At 39.7% G+C, this 24,622-nt stretch overlaps 2 protein-coding genes across 2 annotated transcripts; one reads left to right on the top strand and one right to left on the bottom strand.

Moving 5' to 3' along the window:
* Positions 1-216: 216 nt before the first annotated feature.
* rab18b (RAB18B, member RAS oncogene family) lies at positions 217-14,170 on the top strand. Its single transcript, XM_086271322.1, has 7 exons — positions 217-418; positions 8,369-8,424; positions 8,527-8,588; positions 9,546-9,618; positions 9,750-9,868; positions 12,009-12,075; positions 12,691-14,170. Exons 1-7 carry the CDS (start codon positions 351-353, stop codon positions 12,861-12,863), a joined length of 618 nt encoding a protein of 205 aa, XP_086127448.1. The 5' UTR covers positions 217-350; the 3' UTR covers positions 12,864-14,170.
* A 2,250-nt stretch (positions 14,171-16,420) lies between these two features.
* Positions 16,421-24,405, bottom strand: LOC147308853 (homeobox protein Mohawk-like). The gene is made up of 6 exons (XM_086273653.1): positions 24,175-24,405; positions 23,770-23,929; positions 23,500-23,653; positions 23,010-23,348; positions 17,034-17,067; positions 16,421-16,804 (listed from the first exon to the last, which is right to left on the bottom strand). The coding sequence occupies exons 1-6, from the start codon at positions 24,396-24,398 to the stop codon at positions 16,465-16,467; spliced, it is 1,251 nt and encodes a 416-aa protein (XP_086129779.1). The 5' UTR covers positions 24,399-24,405; the 3' UTR covers positions 16,421-16,464.
* Positions 24,406-24,622: the final 217 nt, after the last annotated feature.

Below are 24,622 nucleotides of genomic sequence, written 5' to 3'. Positions count from 1 at the left end.
ACTGCTGCAACATTTTCATAGCATAATACAAGGAAATTAGAACCTTTATCAGGAGAGCTAATATATTTTATACAAGTTCTTTGCCACTTTAAATAATTGTTAGAGAATCTTCATACTTAAAAACTAAATAATTTAGTATCAACATAATAATAATATTTTTTTGTGTTTCATTTTCAAATCTCGCGAACACCGGTGACGTCGCGCGTCGCACTTTGGCCGGAAGTTGCGTGAGCAGTAGGCTATCATCGGAACTGATAGCCGCCTGCTATCCTAAAACACAGTAAAAAAAATATCTGTAAAATCGTTTTTAGTTAATTCAGAGTCAAAGGTAAACTAACTCCAAGACAAATATGGACGACGATGTGTTGACGACTCTGAAGCTGTTGATAATTGGTGAAAGTGGCGTCGGAAAGTCCAGGTTTGTCTGTGTTTTAGCGAGCTTAGCAGCTAGCCTGTTGTGAATGTTGACATTGTTGTGTAAGTTTCTTTCTCGCTGCCCAGTGTTCCAGCTTAACTGGTTTTCATGGTGTCTGTTGATGCCAACATTTCAGCCTGTATTCACAAACTTCAGATGTTCCTGGTAACAGATTAGACACATTTCTGAACATTTTAGAAGTAGATTTGAAGTTTAAAAAAAGACATATGCTCGGGGGTTGCAGTGAGATTTGGCAGGTTAGGGGAAAACTACAAATATCTTACATAATAATGTCTACTCTGAGCTTCAGAAGGCTTTCTTTGTGTACAGCCTGGGATCAGCTGACCTGTCCTATTGCAGGTTTGGATTTTTTTGTTTAGTTTTTTCCCTTTGTGAATTTAACCAACTGTATTCTACAATATAAAGGCCCACGTTACAGGAGCCTTGTCTGCTTCCAGCCTCTAGCCAGTATAAATGCGGAATTTGCAAGTGTTGATCAGCTCAAATCCAAAGTGATATCTCCTTTGAGAACCAAACCCTATTATACAGCAGCTGCATTGAAATGCAAATGAGCACTCCATTTTTTGAGTGTTATTTCAATTAATTTCAATTTAAAAAAAAAAACGATTCAAGTACATAATATTAAGTTAAATCAGATTTTTTTTAAATCACCTGACTATGCACACAAGTAAGGTTTTACAAGATTTTCACCAGGAGGCCATACTTTCAACACTCTCAGGAACTAACAGTTCAATTACGTGTTTCTCTCTGATGATATCTGTGTTTTTACTCGGGAGCTAACCTAGCACAGTCTGCCCTGCACCAGTCCAGCACCCATTACTGTAAACAGCACCACAGCACTGCACATAGCCCCAGTTTAGCCAGCACCTACTGGTCAGTATAAACTCTAAATTGCCCAGAATTATAATCTTATGATTATGAATTTGCTTCTAAAAACATGTCAGAGTATTTAATGTATTCAGATGTATCCAAATAAGTTCAACAGCACATCATGTATAGATCCATGATTTGATAAAAAAAAAAAAAAAAACTCAAACAAAACAATTAAACTTCTTGGAAAATGCATCCACTGTGTCATTAGCTTGCAGCTAGCAGTAGGGGTGGGCAACAATGAAATCTCTGACGACATAGATTCCAAAGAAATTCTGAACGTTTTATTGATGGTTGTAAAGTAAATGGAAGGCCATCTTTTTCCAACAAACCGCTGTCACTGATAAGCAGTAGCAAATGTAAGCACAAAACTAGGGCTGGGCAGTGTTTGCCTTTGTAGCTCTTCAGGAGCTGCACAATATGGTCACATATTAAAAGAAAAAAATGTTTTCTACCAGAGATGACTTGGGTGTCTTGGGTCAGGCTTTTTAACCAGTTGCTGAATAATCAATTCTCCAGAAAATAGCGTCACCATTCCCAAAGGACCCACCAACCTCTCTGCCCGAACAGTAGGAGTAAATAATAAATAAATATTAAATAATATCGATTTTTAAATGCGACTTTATTCCTTAATGTTTTTTCTCCTGTTAGCAGCAAACAATTTTACAACAGCTTTATTGTTTTATAAACAATAGCAAGACACTGACTCGGTACTCGCTGACCTCATATCAAATTTGTACTAATTTTGAATTCTGTTTTTGTATTTAAGCTTTACTCTCAAACCATAAACAGCACTTAGTCTGCAGCTGAAAGAATACAAACTAAAACTGTTGGGAGCAGGTAATGTTCAAAATCATCTGGAAGCGCCATGTTTTCACAGAGTTTTTTATTCACGGCAGTCTCTGCTGGGGGAATCTATCTTATATGTGCAAGTTGTTCAGACTCAGAATACTTTAATAAACCCTAAGAAAATGATGTAAGCCATTGTTAAGCCATATCTTAGTAAAATCAAAATTGCAAAATGCAAACTGTGCGTCGCATTGTTAGGGAACTGTCCGTGTTTTAATTTGGTGATTTAGAAATGTTGTTCTACATAATTCTAATCTGCTGATTAGTCTGTTTCACACTGCTGGAAACACAGAACACACACTGAGAATACCTGTTCAGTCAATAAAATTAATTTCTCTTTGGTCTGCGACAAGCGGAAGCAATTTCCACGTTTCCTTTGTTATGGTGTGGGACTTTAAACCTTAATATTTAAATAGATTTTTACCACATTTTTACCACGGTCTGATAGCGACAGGCCGTGGTAAATATGCAGTGCTGGTCCTGTTGGACATGACTGCTGCATTTGACACAGTGGATCACGATTTGCTGATCTCCCGCTTACAGCACTGTGTGGGAATTTTTGGTTCGGCACTTGTGTGGTTTAAGTCCTATCTTTCAAATAGGACCTTTTGTGTTAAGTTGGGATCCGCTTCATCCTCTGTGGCTCCTCTGCTTTGGGGTGTGCCTCAGGGATCTATTCTTGGGCCATTATTGTTTTCACTGTACCTTTTGCCTCTTGGTGCGATTTTCCGAAAACATAAAGTGTCATTCCATCTATATGCAGATGACTGCCAGCTTTATTTACCTTTTAGTCATTCTGATAGTCTCCCAAGTCGACCTCTGCTTGACTGCCTTAGCGATGTTAAAGCATGGATTGCAAAAAACCTTTTAAATTTTAATGATCGGAAGACAGAAGCGATCTTATTTGGCCCAAATCGTTTTTTCTCACGCTCCAGATGTTGATCTTGGAGCTTTGACTTCCCAACTAAAGAATTCGATCACAAATCTCGGAGTAAAAATTGATTCTGCACTTACCTTTGATGACCACGTAAACGGGGTGGTAAAATCAGCATCCTATCACCTCAGACGTTTAACGAAGGTTAAGCCCTTTCAGTGTTATTCATGCCTTTATTACTTCATGTTTAGATTATTGCAATTCTCTTTTAATAGGGGTTGGGCAGGGCACTTTGTCACGCTTGCAACTAGTGCAAAATGCTGCGGCACAATTTTTAACTGGCAGAGGGAAATTTGACCACATCACTCCGATTTTGGCCTCTCTACACTGGCTTCCAATTGAATTTAGGATCCGTTTTAAAGTCCTTTTATTGGTTTTTAAATCTCTAAATGGTCTGGCACCTGTTTATTTGTCTGACTTGTTGAAGCCCCACTTCCCCATTTGTTCCCTTCGGTCAGCTGAGCAGTTGTTGCTTTCGGTCCCAAAGTCACGGCTGAAACTTAGAGGAGACCGAGCGTTCGCTGTTGCAGCGCCGATGCTTTGGAATAACCTCCTCTCCATATTAGACAGGCTACATCAGTGCCAGTTTTAAGTCCTTATTAAAAACCTATTTTTATTCCCTGGCTTTTAACTCTGTGCGTAACTGACATTTTTATTAATTTTGTTGCTATGTCTGGTTTCTTTTATTTTATTACTATATTTATATTTGTATTGTACAGCACTTTGGTCTACCAGGTGTGTTTTTAAAGTGCTATATAAAGAAATGATGATGATGATGATGATGATAACACTAAATAATTTTATGGGACATTCATCTTCTCCTTTTTGCAACAGTGCTGCATTTTACTAGTATATTTTTATGATCTTTAGAGGTTTTTATCACCATTTTATAACATTACTGGAGTAGCTGACGCTTTGAGATAATTTTCTGTGGAAGAAGAGTCGTATGATCCGTGAAACGCCCCTTTGCGATAGGTCAGTACCATGCCTTTCATGTGAACTTAGTGAGTTGATAGTCAGCTTTGTGTGACCATTTATCACTATCACTTATGTTTAGATGTCTAGATAACAGGATGACACCATATTTGTAGAATATGGCCCTGATTGTACTGTGGTACAAGTTTATTTATAACAAGTTTATTGTTTCCACCTTAAGGAAAGTCGTTTTCTTGCATATTTGCTAAGCACTGTTTTTTTTTTTTTATTTATTTTTTTAAGGTTCAGAGGCTGACATGCAGCCCTTGCTCTCATACATATCTTGGCGTGCACTAGGAGACGTAAACACATGGCAGAGAAATGGTGTTGATGTTCTTATATCATGTAAAAGATTTACATGGTCATTATCACAGTATGATATGATAAGAAGTCACAGCTAGCAGGCACACTATGTGCCAGATTATCATATTTTATACTCCTCTAAAGGTGCTATTCTCGGGTTACTTCCTTAAATATACAGCCCTTTTTATTGTCTCCTGGAAATAACTAATGCAAAAGTGAAAATAAAGTGCCTTAACCTTATTATGCGCAAAGCAATGCCAGACTGTTACCTCCTATTAAGTATGAAGCTGCCAGTGCTAAAATGCAATGATTGCTAGTTAACATGGGCTCAATGAGCAGCAGGTGTTAATCAGCTGACAGTGTGAACGAGACAGAGCTGCAGACTAACAGGAGAGATGAGGAAAGTGCACAAGTTCTATTAGTAAACGGTTGTTTGAACAGGCTGTGAATGACGCAGGGCTGATGATACTCTGGGCACAAAAGGTGTTATGTCTGTCAGGTAAACATGCGTAGGCCAGTGTGCACTAAAATACCATTACAGTTGCACAGAAGCTTCTCTTCAAAACACAACGAGAAACTGCAGGTGGCCTTAACCTACCACTGCACCCCTGGCAGAGCGAGAGGCTTGTCTGTCAATTAGATCATGAAGTACAAAGTACTCATGTTTGGGGGGAAAAGTAGTTAAAATTCTGGTGCCTTTACAATCTTTTGGCATGTGCCCACTTGTCCTTTAAATCATTTTCTAACAATTTTAAGTCAGTTAAGTTACTGTTAAAATCCATGTTTTCATTTTTGTTTTTGTAATGTTACCTTTAGATCAGGGGTCGGCAACCCTAGGCACGTGAAGGGTTAACTGATGGCACGACCATAGCTGGACTGGCCATCGGGCATACCGGGCATTTGCTCAGTGGGCCGATGGTGATTTTTTGTTTTTATGGGCCGATGATTTTTATTTATTTCTTTATTTGTAACGGTATAAGCAATGAAAGGTGGTGGACTGGCCAGATGCTGGCCGGTGCGTAAAAATAACTCAGTTGTTTGGTGGCTATGGCGGAGCTTCCACAGATTCAGTAACATTAGCAAGTGGTGGAGGCCAGCAGGTGGATGAAGGAAAGGGGAGGCAGGAGGAGGAGAGACCCGAGGCGGCCACCGGTCAGGTGTCAGGTGAACTGAACTTCAGGTGAGAAGTTATGACCTGCAGTCTATCTGGGTCAGATATGAACCAAGTTTAGGTGGAGTTTATTTTCGTTGTGCTGACTTTTTACAGTCAGTTACAATAACTCGTACTGTGCACTAGCTAGCATGACAGAGTTTCTATACAGCTGGGTGGATGCTATGATGTTACTGATAGTGAACTTTATTTTATTCATAAGGTTAGTAGAGTTGCCAACCATCCCGTATTCAGAGAAAATATTATGTGTTTCATATTGAGCTGAAAAGGAACACAGTTTGTCCTGGACTTTAGCTAGAATGAAAAAGACACAAAGCTGGGGTTACTCTGTGTCTTTGCTGCACAGCTGCCTCTTCTTCTCTCATTCTCTCCCCCTCCCTCTCCTGTTGCTACTTCAATCATGCAACTGATCAATGATCAGCTGATCGGCTTTTCTCTCTTGTTTCTTTACGCCAGAAAGAGGAAACCGGCAGATGTGGCGCTAAACAACAGCAGCACGTTTAAGCTTGATAGCTGTTGTTAGAATTTATTTAATATTACCTTCTAGTATCAGCTGATGTTTGCTGGAGCCACAGCTGTAAAAGCTGCTGGTCATGATATCGGTTTGGATACATGAGGGAAACATGAAGATGAAACCAGGAGATGTCCTTACTGAATCATCAGAGCTGAACAGGTGATGGAGAAACAGGTTTACCTTTTAGGTGACATGAATGAGTTGAAGGGAAGTTATGAACTGTTTCTGAGAGACAAATAACACCAGGATCCTTTTTTAGGTAGCTGACAGCTGGTAACTGTGCAGGGGCGGGTCTAGCAAAGTTTTGCCAGGGGGCCAGGTAGGGCATTAGCAGGGAAGGGGGGCACAAAGAAATACTTTTCTTTCTTATTCGCATTTAAAATGTCTAGCTTTTAATAAATAATTATCTGAATCTTAAACCAAAGTTTTTATCTGATGTAAAATGTATAGAAATCATACATATACCAACAAGATTGTACATCACTGTCACAACAGCATCTGTTTTCATTCAAAGGCTTTATGGCTTTTCCTGTAATACCTGGTGGGCCGGTCTCTAGTCAAAATGCCCGAGCCGATTTTTTTTGTCCAGCCCTGGGCACGACACGCAGAGAATTAATCTGAGAAGGTGCAATAAAAAATAAATGGCTGCGCCAGCGCTGCACATTGCAAATTAGCTCGCATAGACACATTAGTTGTGCCGCTTCTTAATGACGGTATCTTAGCTAACAACCCCAACTACCAGATTCAACTTGTAATTGGCTAAAAATAACTTAGCCTACCGGTGAGAGGGACGTTGTTAGCTTTCCACATTCCGACACTTCAAAAGCTTCAGGAGATTTCCGCTCAGCGCAGCATCAGCACCGCGGAATTACACGGATACATCCGTAGACTCGAGACAGAATTCACAATGCTTTTTTGGGACTTTCAGGTGTATGGACCAATGTTTTCTTTTCTGATCAAACCAGAAAGCTTTAATGAGCAGCTGGGTTTGTCTTGCATTAACTGGCTGAGTTAATGCCAGTTAATGCAACATCGAAGCAGCTGGAATCCACAGCTGTGTGTGTTCATGCAGCTTGCATTATCACCTGCTGGACATCATCCTGACAAGTTTAACTGTCTTCAGAACATTGCAGAGGCCTTATTGACAGTATTTGGCTCTGCATATCTGTGTGAGCAGATTTTCTCTCACATTAAGAGTGTCCTCAGGTAGCCGTCTGAATATTGGACACTCGGAGACCTGTGTCTTGTTATGGATAAAAAAGTGTCTTTTTTTGTTTCAAAATAGCTGATAACTATTCGCCGATAGCTGCCAACATCTGCAAACAAATATAATCTTATAAAGTGGTTCTATATAGTGTGTAATTGTTAATATAGAGTGTTATTAAATTTATTACTAATGCAATCATATGGCACATTGACTTCTGAGATGGCACTCATCATCAGAAAGGTTGCCTACCCCTGCTTTAGATTATATTATATTATATAGGTCTCATGTTGGCACAGATCGTACTTTGATCTCAGATTACTGCCTGAAATTTACAGCACTTATTTACAACTTAATTGAAACAAATTAGTCTTTGAAAAAGCTTACATACTTCCTTAAAAATGTTTGAGCTATTTCCATCCTGACTGATTCCCTGCTCCCTCTTTGTAAATCACCTCGTATCACTTTGATCAGATAAGTTGACCTGTTGAAAATGGCGACTCTGGATGCAAATTCTTGAACACAGAGACTGAAAAATATAATGAAATCTCGCCAGTTAACATTGAAACCACTTAAGTGTTTTTGGTCTTTTTCTAACCGTTTGCTTGAAGTATTTGCTGCTAACAACCCTGTAGTATTGCTAATCTTAAGGGCCTTCCTTTACACACAGACGTAGAAAATTTGTTTGAATGTTTCGTGAGCTACACATATTCTTAATGCAGATGCTCACACTGTCCATTTGATTTGATAGGATTAATTTTTTTTTGCTGCAAATAAAAAAAATCTTATCAATCAGACCGCTGCATTTGGCAACGAGTACGTCTTACTTCAAAACATGTACCGGTACTTAATTTGGAATTTTGTGTTGCAGGTTTAAATTTTTTGTTTTTTGCACCTTGCCCTGTGTCTAAAGGCCTTTACTCCTGCAGTTTTAAAGCTTTCCAATATTTTTTTTTGCTGAAAGGTGTCAAGCGCTGTTAGCATTTTCAAGACCATAAAGTTATTGCGATCCTGTGGCCCTGCTCGAGGGAAACCTGTTCAAAGCTACGGCTAGCTCACAATAGCCTGTTGTACTGGATGAACTGCTCATTTCCATTTTATCTTTATTACAGTCTGCTCCTGAGGTTCACAGAGGATACTTTCGATCCAGAGCAGTCTGCCACAATAGGTTTTACACACTCACACACGCACACACATATATGAAAACTACTATTGATTTTAAACTTATAACTTAAAGATTTTTTCTTTTTTGTCTCTTATAAATGATCAGGTGTGGACTTCAAAGTAAAAACACTTGCAATTGATGGAAATAAAGCTAAGCTCGCCATATGGGTAAGACAGAAGTTTTTATTCCTGTTGTCTACATTTCATGTTTGGGGGGGGGGAACACGATGAAGTAAAACGTTTCTCCACAAGATGGTGACATGGTACAGCCAAAATTGAAGGACGTAGGTGGTATTCCCAGTATCCAGTAAAACCATGCTATGCACAATGAATCCATAACCTAAGCCCCATACAGAGAAGTGCTTGAAATTTCTTTCTAAAAAGTTATTATTATTGATATTATTATTTTATCTGGTCTCAATAAGAACATGTGTGGGAGGTTTATAAAAATTGGAAAAACCTAATGGCCTCTGTTTTTATGTGATGAGGGGAAAAGTAAGGTTTATATTGCATCTGTTGTTAAAAATAATGCAGTGTTCTTGGAAAGCGTTGTCCCGGGCATTCACATAGACGTTACTGTAACACAAAACACCTAGGGTACCATTGTCCCATTCCCTGTATGACTCCAACTCTTTCTCCCAATGGCAGCAACACATCAGGCCATGCCACAAAAGGGAAAAAAGACACAGAAAAAAAGATCAGAACCAGCTCTGAGACTTGGTCTCCAAACTATTCACATCCCAATCAGATTGAGCATCTACCAGAATCCATATGGACCCTGTCCTGCAATCACTGGGACCTAAAGGCTTTGTTGTCAACCTTCACAACTAGAAGACACACACGGGGTCAAAGGTGGAATGGCAGCAGATCAGGGATTTAAAGAGTATTAGACAGTTTTATTGTGGTCCATCACTTTATATTAATAGTGTTGTTTTCCAGTCAAACTTGATAGAAAAAAAAAAAGATTAATTGTTCCTGAGGCAACAGCAAGCTCACATTGTGACTGTCCGAGTGGAACTTATCAGAAACACATGGTCTGTGAGGTCGGATGCTGGGAATTGGCTGCTGTGCCGCTGGCCTTAAAAGTTTGGTATCAGAAATCTTTTGCCGCTTTTATTTTCGTAGGACACAGCTGGACAGGAACGGTTTCGCACTCTGACACCCAGCTATTACCGCGGCGCACAGGGAGTCATACTTGGTAATTACCTGTACTGCAACATAAATCAAGATCAAAACAGACACTGGCAGTTGCATTTCTGTCAGTGCTGTTATAGTAATGTAATGATTTTCTCCAGCTCCTTCTTACTCGTCACGTCTTTCTTTTTTCAGTGTATGATGTCACAAAGCGTGACACGTTTACGAAGCTCGAAAACTGGCTGAACGAACTGGAGACCTACACAACACGCAACGACATAGTGAAAATGCTGGTTGGGAACAAAATTGATAAAGTGAGTCACTTTTACAAATCCTTTTACATTGCGCTCTGGTTTTATGAATCCAGTTCATCCTATATTGTTTAACCCTTTAGAGCCGATCGGAGCGGGAACGCTCTGTTATGCGTAACTATTTTTAAATCCCAGTAGCACTGCAATCACGTAAGCTAGCGCAAAAATTTTTTTTGCATATGAAACCGGAGGAGTTGTACTTACATCTGATGCCATCAGCTTGTCCTAGGTCACGGTTTCCTTCCACATAAAGCTTTGCAAAAACTGCATAAAAAGCGCTTGCAGGAACAAAAACATAATATTCCAGAAACACGCTTTACCGATCCGATCAGCTGTTCAAAACACTTCCTACGTTGGAATAGACGTCAGCGCGAACTTTTGCATTTCCGCCATTACCTGCCCGAAACCGGAAGTGACGTCATTTTCGCGGAAATGTAGTCTTTTTTGCGATCAGGGCCTCAGGGCCTATACTGCTCTTTTTAAAAGTTATCTTTGACTTTATGACTTTCTGTGTCGTTTCTGGGATGCTTAGGACTCATATTGCACTGCTAGAAATAGTTTATTTTGATGCATATGCTGCTTTTTTGCAAATTTGCAGTATAATATTTATTTTCGTTTTTCCTGCAGTGTATAAAAATTGGTGTATTTCAAAAATAAAACTATGAAGACACTCAAAATAAATTTTCTGTGGTGGGAAACTATTTTGTGCAACTTTTTTGTATTTACAGTTTTGAGGGATAAGCCTCTTAAATTTCTCTAACTACAAATATATGTTAAAAAATCAAAAACGATTTTCAATTTTTTTGTAGTTTATTGCACTTTTTTGCAATTTATGTAATTACTATGCACTTAATGAATACATATGATTAAAATCTGGGCTATAATGGTTGTATTGATGTATAGCAACTTGAAATGCTCCCAAAAATGGCTCCACAGCATGTAAAAATATAATATAAGCTCTGGCGGGCTTGGTTCTATGGTAGGTCTTAAAGGGTTAATAGTGCATTTTGTCTGTGAAGGTTCTCAGTCATCCAGGTCATCATAGTCTAAGGAGCTGGGAAAGAAAAGCGTCTGGACTTTTTAAAGTTTCCTCGAAGACGTTTCACCTCTCGTCTGAAAACCTTTTTCAGTTCTAAGAGCAGATGGTGGAGATTTCCCACGACATCCCAGTGTTCTTCAGACCCAGCCACACACTCAGACAAAAACTGGTTCATCCCAAACACAAAACTTCCAAACACATACTTAACAACGTAATATATGCTGCACAGAACAGCGAGGAATGCTCAAACCTTTACATTGGAGAAACCAAACAGCCACTTCATGAACGCATGGCACAACATAGAAGAGCCACCTCGATGGGACAAGACTCAGCTGTCAATCTCCATCTAAAAGACAAATGTCACTCTTTCGAGGATGCCAATGTTCACATATTGGACAGAGAAGACATATTGTTTGAAAGTGTGAAAGAAGCCATCTATGTCCACTGTGAACGACCATCTTTGAACAAAGGGTGGTGGCTTACGGCACCAACTGTCTGCCATCTATAATCCAGTTTGGAGATCCCTTCCCAGACACCTTAACGCCCCCTCACATCCTGGCCTTCTGACCTCAGTAAGGCTACGTCCACACTAATGCGTTGTCGTTTGAAAACGCATCGTTTTCTCTCCGTTTCGGCCTCCCGTCCACACTGAGACAACGTTTTCGCTGATGGAAAACGCAGCGTTTTGAAAACGCTCTCAAAAACGCATACATTTCAAAACAGAGCTTTCGCGGATCAGTGTGGACAGCAAAAACGCAGACTTTTGAAAACGATGATGCATGTTAGTCATATGATGCAGTCATGTGACCACTTCACATAAGATAGCGGAGGGCATTATACCTCTTGGAGACACTCCCATAGGGCTTAAAATCTGGGACTCTTCACCAATTACCCCTTAGAACTGAAGAAGCTTCTCGGATGAGAGGTGAAACGTCTTCAAGGAAACTTAAAGAAGTCCAGACGCTTTTCTTTCCGAGCTCCTTAGAATAGTGCATTTTAATGAGTGTTGCTTGTCTTGTGTTGTACTTTTATGATGCGTACACAATTCTCCCTCACCATTCGGGCAAATGACAAATGTTTATTTATTTATTTTTTAATATTCAGGACGACCGCGAAGTGGACAGAAACGAGGGGCTGAAGTTTGCTCGGAAACACTCTATGCTTTTTATCGGTGAGTTTCTGTGTTTGAGTAACGTCAGGCGTGGCCGGTCATGCTCGTTTAAAGTAAGAGAGGCATAAAATGTAACTTAAAGCTATTAGAATTTACCGTAGTGCTGCTTAAAAGTCAGGACTGTTAGTGCACAGCTGGAACAAGCCAAGACATCATTGAGTTAGTCATGCGTGTAGTTCAGATGAGATGAGCTGTGCTGTTTATACTGCTCGCGCATTTCTGAGTCTCTGCTGTTGAGAGACGCGGCCACTCAGACGAGCTGCATTATGATTAAAATCTAGCCAGCTTTCATTTATCAAATCCATGTCCGCACGTGTTCCTGATTCTCCTCTCCAATCTGGCCCTCTCTGGTAAATTAGGTTAAGGTTTGTGCAGAGTTTCCATTTTAGAACGGCCAATAAGGGGTTTTGAAAAGGGCAGGGCAAGAAGAATCTGAAGCTTTCATCTGCAGCAAGGATGTCTTCATCCTGATGGATGACTTCTGCTTTTATGAAGTCATTTTATACTTTATTAGTCATGTTTGTCAGCTGACTGATATGTTTAGTTTTGGTAGCATGCTGGAAAATGCTCACATTTACTTTATTTACTGATCTCTTAAATTCTTCCCTTACACAGAGGCCAGTGCAAAGACCAAAGATGGCGTCCAATGTGCCTTTGAGGAGTTGGTAGAAAAGATCCTCCAGACTCCGGGGCTCTGGGAGAGCGAAAACCAGGGTCAGAAAGTTCGGCTGGGAGACCAGGAGCATGCCAGGCCTGGGGCGTGCGGAGGATACTGTTCCATACCCTGAAATGAAAAAGCACAGACGTGAGAGGACTGACTAGTGACGGGAAACGGAGAGTGAGCGAGAGGTGGAAGTGGATGAGCACCTTTTTATTTGTCGGGAGTACGTCAGTCGGTCGAACAGACACTGCTGTTTGCACACTTCCTTTTCCATCACTTATATATCACTACTTCCTGTTTAAAAGAATCACGCAGAAAAAGAGCCTCGTGTTTGAGGTGGGTGTTTTAAATTAACCACGTGGAGTATGAGTCTGTCATCCGAGTATGTATGGTTTGAATTTATCTTGGTGGCTCAGCTGTACATTAAGACTTCAGGTTACACAGTTCTTTCAGCGTGGACCGATTTTGTGGTTAGAATAGACAGCCTGTCAGATTTTAATCTAATAAATTAATTGAAGTCTCCTTCATCTCTAAACAAATCTCACCTTCTATGTAGCTGCAAAGTACAAAATCTTCTGCCATACATATATTAGGAAGCTTTATTAAACGCATACTATAGCATTGGATTGAGGATTAGGGTGGGAAACATCCAGGCTAATGCAGGTTTTCATTTCAGTGCACATGAGAACACTGTGAATTCTCAAAAATCTAACCTTTTCCAATGACACCCCAACCACCACCCAGTTACTGACATCAGTTTGTCTTTTCTGTTCACTCGTGTGTTGTCTGTTTGTCTATTATGTCGATTCTCTGCTTCAGACTATTTAGATGCCTTCAAACTAATTGATTTCCTGTGTTTATTCCTTTTGGCGTGAAAATGTGCAAGAAAAGTGATCAACTTTGTCTTGCAGGATTTCCTGTAACCGAACCCATCTCTGTCTTTGCATGCGTGATCTGGACGGTAACTTCTAGAGCTACAAGTGTAAAGTTTACAGTACCACGAGCTCTTGCAATAAAATGTACCTTTTTATGCACTTGAGCTCATAGATTGTTTTTTAATACTAAACTTTGACCTTGTGATCTTGTTTTCGCATTTATTTTGAAGGATTCATTTAGTGTTGTCCAAGTTTATTGAAGGTATTTCATACTTAACATAGCTGTGTTCTTTCCCATCTTCAGTATATTATGAACTTGATGTGTTTTTGCTATTTGTTTCTGTTTTCTCGATAAAATATTATGTTGAACTCTTCGCCCTGCTACACCCTTTCTCTCTCCCCCCGCTCCCCCATTGCTTTTGCTGTGCATCTGTTTCAATCATATAAAGTAATATGTTAAATCGATATCTGCCTTAATATCGAGATGCATTTGCTAGAGTTATGGTCAATTAACGTTTGAATTGTTTCAAACTGAAATAAATGACAAACCTCAAGATGCCGTCACTCGTGTCTGTTGTTTAATGGCCCTGTGGGATCTGCCTTTTAGTTTCCGTGTTGTGTAGAAGCCCACCTAATCAAAAGCAGGTTTACCGTGGAAACTTCAAGTGAGGCGCTCTTTCCATAATACTTTGTTGATGACTAGCCTCCTGCACATGTAAGACTGAAAACATTCCTTGCAACAAAAAAAAAAAAAAAAAAAAAAACAGACCAAAACTGGGACGTGTGGAAAAATCCAGTTAATCATGTTGTTTAAAAAAAAAAAGTTCCAGTATGTGATTACAAGCTTGATGTCAGGATGTCCCCAGATGCAACAGGACGAGACCTTCTTCTGAAGCCTGAAGGGTACTTGGTATTTCCATTATTTATTTTCTGCAGCTGATCGTGTGTGGAGGAAATAGAATTCCTGAAATGTCATTCAATATAAAATAAATTAAAAACATTTGTGAATGTTTCATTGTGATCTTTGCTGTTCCAGGAAAATGAAAAGGTTGATTTTTAAAACAGAGAGCACATCTATTGAGAGCAGCTTACGTTATTATTCCATGACACAGTGGCAATTCCATTTGAAACTTAACAAAAACCTTACATTCGAGCTGCTTGGGTGGGGTCTCTGTGTACATTGCTACTACAACATTACTATCTCTCTGTAAATGGTTATGGGGATTTGTTAGCTATAGAGTTATATACAAATTTGTTGATGGGAAGTGGTGCTATATAAATAATCTCAAAGGGCTTCATATTGTAAGGTAAAGAACCAACAGTAATATAAGCCCAACAATCACGCAAACCTCCTATAAGCAAGCACTTGGCGAAAGTGGGAAGGAAAAACTCCCTTTTAACAGGAAGAAACCTCCAGCTGAATGTGGCCCAGGCAGGGGCACCTATCCATCACAAATGTTGGCAGTGAGGGGAAAGAGAAGAAAACACAGAGACACACTGGGTGATGTGTTTCTGGTAACTTGTTCAGTGTCTGTTCTTTTAGCACAAACTAGCATCTTTAGGAAATCATACATGATCAGCTCTTTGGATGCTAAGCTCTTCCTTGTTCACTAAATAGCTGCTATCCATGTCTAGTGTGTGGCCAGTACTCTTCAAGAACATCTACTTATGGTTTGGCTAAAACACTGAAGACATGCATCATAAGGTCAAAAACAATGAGTTAAGTGAGTTCAAAGAGCTCCAAATGCTGTGGTTTCATCACTGTGAAAACACGCATTCACATCAGACAATGGAACCATTGTTTTTAAAAAAGTATTAATATGGCAGCTCCAATATGTCTGTGAAGGTTCTCAGTCATCCAGGTCATCGTAGTCAAAGGAGCTTGCAAAGAAAAGCATCTGGACTTCTTTAAGTTGCTTATTATCTTGCTTATTCGCATGATAAGGTGGGGCCAGGTTTCACAATGAACTCACCCGAAACTCTGGCTGATTGGGACCCACACCCAGTTTCACACCTTGGCTCAGGGGATTAGAGGATCATCAGGGGGTCCTTTTGTCCCTCTATGGGGGGTTACTCCCACTAGGTTTATATCTGGGACTCTCCACCATTTGACCTTAGAACTGAAGAAGCTTCTCGGATGAGAGGTGAAACGTCTTCAAGCAACTTAAAGAAGTCCAGACGCTTTTCTTTGCAAGCTCCTTTGACCATGGCAGCTCCAAGTTTGTAACAGGAAACTAGGATTTGGCCCATGTCTGTTTCTAGCCTTCCCTCCATGTTCCCTCCAGGAACTGTCTCCCTGGGCCACTATAACACTCTTCTTCCATCAGTACAACCCTTTTAAAATCCACTTTGTGTAACGATGCAGTAAAACTTCACCACGTACGTCTGCACACGTGAAAACTAAGACTAAATACAGCTCAGCAAAACAAAACTGTGCATAGAAATTACTCTAAGCACACGACTATTCAAAGGATTTCACATTAGGTTTATTGAAATAGCTGCTGTCAAACATTAGCATTGGATGATGATCCAGTCTCTTGGAAGTTAATATAACTTACTGCAACAGAGGGGGGCATGAGGAACACAGCAAAAAACAGTAACAACTAATAAACAGCATTAGGTTAGTGTTAAAAATGGTTACAAACATTAAAGTTAATCAGCATTACAAAACAAAGATCTCAGAGGCTGTACATATATATATATATATATATATATATATATATATATATATATATATATATATATATATATATATATATATATATATATATATATATATATATATATATATATATATATATCGCAAGGCACGTGGACGTCTGGTTTTCCTGTATGAAACAACATGTTTAATGCCTACACACTGTTTGCCAGTGAGACTTTGACAGTCTGGACCTCAGAGATATGAGAGGATTTCTGGATGATGCGGTTGGTGAGAGCGGGCCCGGTGGCACAGCTCTGCTGTAGACCTGAGGCAGATCCTGTGTTGCTCATCTCGTCTGTGATAGTGGTCTTTGCTACAGAGAGAGGCCCTCGGGTGTAGCTCTGCCCTGTAGCAGCGCTGGACACTGGAGCACTGCTCTGGTCTGCAGTGCAGCTCTGCACCTGGGCCAAGCTTGTCAGAGCCACAGCAGCGTGGATCTCCCTCCAGCCTTGGTCATCTTGTCTCTGCTGGCCTCTGAGTGGCTGCTGGTCCCTGTGAATACATACATACATATAGAGTATACACATATCATTTGTAGATAATTTATAATCACCCATGCCTTCCTTTAAAAAATGATCTAAACACCAATTTCAGATATCCAGAGCCAAAAAACCCCCACAGAAAACAAAAAAGCATCTCTTTATAAAAGTCAGATGATTAGTGGTTTGATTTCAGTGAGATTATAAAATGTATGTATTCAGTAATGAATGAGTAAACTTACCTGTCACATTTAGTTGAATTGTAGTCGCTTGTATCTGTAAAAGAGAATAAAAAGACTCACAACGTGCCATGAATCAGTTCGACTCGACAGCAGTGAAACTACAGACAGTTTAGTCATGGGACAATGAGTGTTTGGATTAAGCTTTGGAATCATATATTAGTGATAAATACATGTTTTTTTGTGGATACCCATGGGCTTGTGTGTGCTTGTGTATGTTTTAATGGCAGTACATTCTTATATGTTTGTGTCTCTGGATGGATTTTAACATGCTGAAAAGTGTATTGGTCTGTCTGTCCTCAACTATTCAACTGCTATTCAGTGTTGAGCGTTCAAGAGGGAGAAAAAAATCTTAAATGTACACTGTATCTTGTGGACACCCTGTTTTCATGTTTTTTTTAACAGCCATATGGGTCACATAAATTAATACGACCATCATCTAAACCTGTTAAAGAAAGAAGGATGAGTTGCTCTGTCAGTGCCCTAAATAGAAACAATCGGGGCATTTTTAGGAGCAAGAGAAGAAAAAAAACGAACTTTTCAGTAATATATCGCTACATGGTTTCTGTTTGTGGTCAGCAAATAAGTGTGCATTATATGTAAAACATATTTTCCATTTCAGCTTTGGAATATTGCCTATTTTCACTGGAGCAGATTGAAGCTGGTCAAAAACAGATTTTTCTTCAGAGAGGACTAGACAGGGAAATTAGAGGTCTGCTGTGAAACACAGTCTTTCAATGCTAACAGCCCGAAACATTCCCATCTCTGACTGTGAAAAAACATAGGCCAGGGCCAAAAGCAACTACTTGTTGATAGTAAATCATTTTGCTGTCTTATGCTTTTCTTTTGCTACTGAATGTTCTTCGGCCTATAACCTCGCCAGTAAAATAGTTTAGCACTTCAGTTGTATTTACTACCCCGAAAAAACATTGTTTCAGCTCTGGTGAGTCTTAGATTTGCAGCAAAGATCAGTTACAACAAAATTTTACAAGGGGTAACATGAAGCTGCTGAGACGTCTCCCTGCTATTACATTGTCCCGCAGTGATGCAATGTCATTTCATGTTGGATCCATAATTATGGCCATATAAGGGATGGTTTCATATTAAAAAGAAACAAACTATTTCATTTTGTTCCCGAGTACAACGACAAGAATGATGGCGCTCAAATGTCTGTATAGCAAATAGCCCATAAAACTAAAGCAAGCAAGCGAGTTAATTTAGCTCAGTAAAAACTGTCTCGAGGTAACAAAATCCACTTTTTGATGGATATACTATATTTGTTTCAATAAATGCCAAAGTTTAGAAACATGTAGTAGCTACATAGCAATGTCGTTAAAAACAATATGGTGCCTAACCTGTAAAACTCTATTTGATGTTTTTATAATTTGTTTTTGTTTTTTTGTGTGTGTGTGTGTGTAGATGATATGACTGAACAGATGGTATAATTAATAAGTTCAGAAAAGCAACATTTTTACATTTGGAAAGAGGCTGTTTTCCCTACTGTTTGGGCTATGCTAAGCTAAGCTAACCATGCTAAACGTATTACTAACCTACTAAAAAATTTGAATTTCTTTAAATATGAAAAAGTAACATAACTTTTGCGTTAACATTGTCTAGCTTATGCAAGTTTCTGGCATGTTGTCATGTATACATTGTTTGAGAGTTTTTGGTCATATTGGTTGTGCCACAGCTACATACAGCCACCGGTCATGAGGGAAAACTCTGTATAAACAGCCTGGTTGGAGATTGGTTGTTGGAAGTTGCTGGCTGGCACTAGGTAATTTTAGTTACAAAGATGTGGCTTTGGCCATTAATGTGTATGATACCAAATTTTCCACAAACATTTGCTAACTACTTGCCAAGTGATAGCAAAGCTTGAAAACTATAAAAGTAAAGCGTTTGCCTTCTAAATAAAACTTGCGTCTCAGCACAGGCTCCATTTCTGGTCCGTGTTACATTTTTCACTACTGCACAGAGAGTAGCTAGTTAGTATTTTCAGATAAGCCGGTGTGCTTTATACAAACTACGGAAGACCGCGACAATCTGCTAGTGACTATTATTCACCCGATCCTACATTGCCACATGTCCAAAATGGTGGACATGTTAAAATGATGCGGTTAGTGGTCACAAGTTTGCAAAACCTCAATACTATTTAGTAATAAAAGATTAACAGATCACCAAACAATGAATTAATATCTACATGAGATCATTAAAACCTTGGCGCTCTCCCACAATATAAGTTGAAAACCGCTCACATGTCCCAGTGTCAGTGATTATGAATTTTTTCCCAGATGTATAATTCAGATCCACAATACTGCATATACGAAACAAAAACCTTCATCTATGCTTTCACTAGAAACAAAACAGGTAGTTATGCATTTCACTGCTCCGCATCCAATAAAACCTCATTCTAGTCTAGTTTATGACCCTCCAGGCTTTTTAAGGGAAATACTGAACTTGCTGTGAGTGTCAAATTATATAGTACAGAAATTGCTATACAGCCAATATTAACATTGCAAACATAGACTCTGCTACTAGACTTTTACTGCCTGTGGGAAATAAACCGATATCTTTTAGGTGTCCTCGTAGGTTAGTGTGTAGTGGCATCACCTATTAGCAAATCACTTTGAGTTTAGTGACTGTTTTAATCGTCTCCCGGGCAGAGTTAAATGTGTTAATGGTGTTAGCGCCTGTCATGAAGCTGGCAGCTTAACTTTCCACTTCACCTTCACAGAGGAGTTGCAAACGCTGCAAACACCCTTAATATGACCGTCAGGGATACATTAAAAGTTTGTAAAAACATTTCAGCAGCGCTGCATGTAGTGTTTGATGACATCATGAAAACCTCAAAGAACCACCAAAAGAAATATAATTTCAAGTGAGTATATTACACACTTACAGGAATGGTTCAGCATTTTGGGAAATAGAGTTGACCTCAAGAATTATTCTATGTCTACCAGCTAAGCTAAGCTCAAGTTGATCGAAATAACTGAGCTTGTTTGGACTCTTTATGTAAATAGTGCTGCCTATTAACTAGTTACATGCAGAGACAGATAACTGAATTATAAACAAAAAATGTTGATTTATTGACTGAAAAATGCATTTGAACCATAATTACTGGTCAAAAATTTTTAAAAAAGAATTTACATTTGTTCTCTTTTAGCTAACAAAGCTAATGTAACATTCCTTTAGTTGTGTCTTTCCACCATGTAGGAATGCCATGTTTTGGCATACTATACTTTAAGATAAAGAGGAGTACAACGTTATAAAGTGTAGGATGGCTTAGAGAAGCCCTGACTCACTGATGATGGACTGCCAGATAGAAGAACATTCATTTCTGTAAGCAACCAGTACTGTTGCATGTGTCATTTGACAAGAATTCCTTTCAATGTTGAAAATTCACCATTGCTTTTAACCTGAAGTTAGTATAGGTTTGTAACACTACAAAGTATTGTTTGATCTGTTACCAAGTAGCAACAACCAGGGCTGAAACAGGACGAAATGTGGAAGTGCAAAAAGACGCAATTCCTTCGATGGCCACATGACGCTAGCTAACAATTTTGGTTGCTATAGCTAATTTTGTCTTCATTTATCTATCCGAGTGTTGCCAACTTAGCGACCTTTTTGCTATATTTAGCGAAAAATCTAGTGACAAATCTGGCGACTTTTGCTGATGTTATTGGAGACTTATGATGACTTTTTGACGTGAAGGCACATATCGCTCTTACTCTCAACAATCAGCAGGTGCTGCCGTTGGTACCTCGCCCGTGCTATAGTACTCACAGGCGGCGGATAGTCCTTATGCAGCAGTCAACCCCAGCTGCTGTCAGAGCAGGAGATGTTCACACCTTGCTTCCAAACTCCAAATGAATCGTGCATGAGCTCCTGCCCTGACTGTAACGCAGTCAGTTCTTCTTTTACTGTTACTTTTTGTGGATCACAAGGTTTAAAACTACTTAAACACACACACAAACACACAAAGTCGCTGCGCCAGAGTACCTATTTCGGGTCACTTTTGCTGGTCCCAAGCCCAGATAAAGGAGGAGGGTTGGAATTCTGACATTAAAATAAACAATAATTGCTAAAAGAAATTTAATTTGTAGATCTAAATATATTCTAAATGCATTTAGGGTGTTTTTTTTATTCACTTTATGTCTCTTCCACAATGTTATTTCTCCCTCCTACAATGTAGGTTACAATTACATAAGCATGACCAATTATCTTAATAGCAGTTTTCCTTACTAAGGAGTTGGCAACACTGATCTATCCCATCTTCATTTATATCTCACTGTTCAAGGTGTCAGTAAGACCTAAAGTTAGGTGTATGGCCATTGTGACGAGAGCTGTTTGCTAGGTTTAAGTCACTGAAATGGGTGTTGGTTCCTTTACATGGATTTATCTAAAAGATAATATGACCTGTTATATTTTACATCCCATTCAAGAAGTTTGTGCTTCAGTTTTGGTGAGTGACACTTACTGAATAGTTTATAAGTGCAGCTAATTAAGCTTCCTAGCATTAGCTGATAACAACTAGCCTAAATATTTGAACTTTTGCCAAAGTAAACCAAAGTGGCAATGGCAAAAATGCTAATGTTGTGACTTAAAAAAAACAACGAAATATATTTTTTGCTGTTTTAATCGATTAAAACAACAATTAAGAAGCGGCATGTCTTTTGGCATCCTACCTTATTTTATACTGTCTAGATAGATAACAGTTAAGGCAAGGCATTATATTTCATGTGGAATATAAGTTCAGTGGTTTATTTATCTACATATGTTTCTTTCTTAGACTGTAATTTACTCCCCAGGTTTTTCAAGTCAGCCATGACATTTAATTTAGCTTTCACAGAAAATAAAATTATCCATTAAATAACTTCTTTAGACTGGAACAAGGTGATTGCCAGGAAACTACTCTTAACATAATAAAACAGAACCTTTTTTGATTTTAGAGTCAAACTAAAGAGAAGCGCTAAAGAGCAGAATTGGTTTCAAAAATCTTTTCACAACTTTTATAATGTAATGTAAATTTAGATTGACTTTGAGTAAGAAAGTAACACTTGGGAGAATCAGACTGCCAAAGCACATAGCAGTCGAGAGAGCGAAGCCACAACTTCAAACACCGAAGGGGGAAGCCAAATGGATATTAGTGGTCTTGCTCTGCGCTGTCTCACAGATGAGTGGCAGCACCGACAGTCGCTCTATGAGACCTCTCCGGTGTAGTCCTGACAGACTGCTCCATTTCTGCATTTGGCCAAGGTTTCCACTTCTCACCCTGGGAAGAATAAAGTCTCAGACATTCTGTAATTGTCCTTGAGACTGGACTGGACATTTCCACCATGGCAAGAAGCTGAAGCGGAACAAATGGCACATTCTAGAATATGGAAATGATATTTGCGGTGTGCAGCAGCAGCCAGGGCGAGCTCCATCCAATTTTAAAATGAGGGATTTCAGCGTCTGCATGAGACTTTATTAGTAATGTTTGTAGAGGCTTTGGCTCTTGCGCCTTAGCGGATTCGAGGCTTGTCAGTTTGCTGTGCTCCCTATAGGTCTGAAAGGGCACCCAGGTGTCAAACTCCCTCCCACTTTCCCTCTAACTTTATAATTGAATCTCACAGAGCTTCTGACTTTCAGTGGAGTGCCAGAGATTTATTAATATCAGGGCGCTCCGAGGAGCCATGTGGAAGTTTCTGTTCGTTCTGTTCTTACTTTACTGTACACTGTGGTGTGTTAAAAATGAACAGAGGGGAAACAGGGTAGTTAAACTGTCAGTTTGCCTCACATTCAGCATAAATCCACAATAAACAAGGAAGATGCTTTAGTAATTTCTATGGATGGGGGGAGATCCTACCATTTCTAGACTACTGTGTTGTTTTTGATTGCTGATTGATGCATGAAGCTAATATTGCATCACATCTTTCTAAATTCGTGTATTAACACATACAGATATTGCATTTGTGTTAGAAAAGAAACAGGTCTCACCCATATGGTAGACAAAGTTGGTCTCTGTTTCATAGGACGATGCAGGCGAGACGACATCTCCATCACATTCGTTTGAACTGAACGACTCGGAGTGGCTTCTTCTCTTGCAGGCTGGCGCAACGCCATCGGCCTTCGCCACCATCATGTGCCGCAGGGTGTCGTTCAGATAGCGATTCAGTAAACTGCTCTTGTACTTGGAAGGAGGGGACGTGCTGTCATCACTGTTGGCGCAGTCAGCCATGGTGAGCATGTTGCCTTGTTTCTCCAGCACGCTCTTGTGGGATGATGACCTGCTGAAGTTTGACTGGCTGATGGGAGTCTGTAAGGGACATTCTTCATCTGCAGCAAAGGAAACAAAGCTGTCACTGATTTCACACTAAATCGATTCATATCAGTGAATATGAAATGTTACAAACTATGATTAAAAAAGAGAGACTGGGTACATCTAGTCTGATGACTTAGAAACTACTAATTCCCTGAAGGTCCTTACCCTCTGAGTCAGTGTCATCACTGCACATGCTCAGCCTCTCCGCGTTTCCCTGGATATATTTATTGTATAGTTTGATCCTCAGGGCCCAGCTCAGGTCTGGCTGCCTCACTGTGTTCTTCAGCCTTCGTCGGGCGTTTGCAAACCAGTTGGAAACCTGCACAGATGCCGCTGTGTTTTTTTTAGGACAGCACTGACTCGCATAAATCAGCACTAATACATCTTTCAAATCACTTTTGCTTCATTCTTCTTTCTTGCGTGAGCTCGTCTCACCTGTACTAGTGTCATGTGCGAGCCCAAAGCGAGTAGGACCTTCTCGGTCTTAGTCGGGTAGGGGTTGTCCCGGTGTTTGTATAACCAGTGTTTCAGGGGCCGGGCCATGTCCTGCAACACCTGTCTTTTGTGACGAACTTTTACGCCAGTCAGACGGGACCTGAAGGAGTAAGAGGTCAACAAACATTGTCCAGCATGCTTACCTGTAACCTGATTGTAGCACTGTAGCAATACTTTCGATCTACTTCACTGTCAAATTTGACTAAATTATGTCATGCAATTAATTTAATCAAAGCGTAGATATCCAAAGAAGTACAAGATCTGAGATCGCAGCATTATTTTAGATTCTTTATAGGTTTAATGTGTTTTTCTGCCATAAAAAAAAGCAAAAAAGTGATAAAATACCCATATCTTCTGTACTTCATGGCAGAGTTGTGTTCTGCGGACTCTTGGCATCGCAGCAGGTCCGCGCTCTGTCCTTCTGCTAAACTTGTCTGAGGTACGTCTGCACAGTTCAGTCTGTTCCTCTCCTCTGCTCTCCTGCCGTCGTCCAAGTGAAGCTCAGACTTCATCACAGCAACTTTGTTCATTCTTAAACGCGCCGAGTCTTCCTCAATCAACAGGTGCATCAGTAAACTCCCAGATGTAAAGAAAGGCAGTAGATTCCCATTCTTGGTAGACTTGGTGTAAAAAGGAATAGGTTAAACATAAAAGTGTCCCTTGCTTTTCTTTCGGTGCTCTCGGGAACAGACGTTGACAGACAGAAGAGGAGAATAATGTTTGAAAAGTCAGATGATGTTGTGCGAGGAGAGTTCAAATAACCTGCTGCTCCGCCGCCTATTGGCTCCCCCCA

This window comes from Aulonocara sp. 'chitande type north' Nkhata Bay, linkage group LG18 (genome assembly GCF_057382095.1).
Source record: "Aulonocara sp. 'chitande type north' Nkhata Bay isolate Kocher_YH1m ecotype deep benthic linkage group LG18, A_spYH_male_GT1.1, whole genome shotgun sequence".
Taxonomy (NCBI): domain Eukaryota; kingdom Metazoa; phylum Chordata; class Actinopteri; order Cichliformes; family Cichlidae; genus Aulonocara; species Aulonocara sp. 'chitande type north' Nkhata Bay.
Note: the sequence above shows the minus strand (reverse complement) of the source record. Positions and strands in the feature narration are given on the sequence as shown.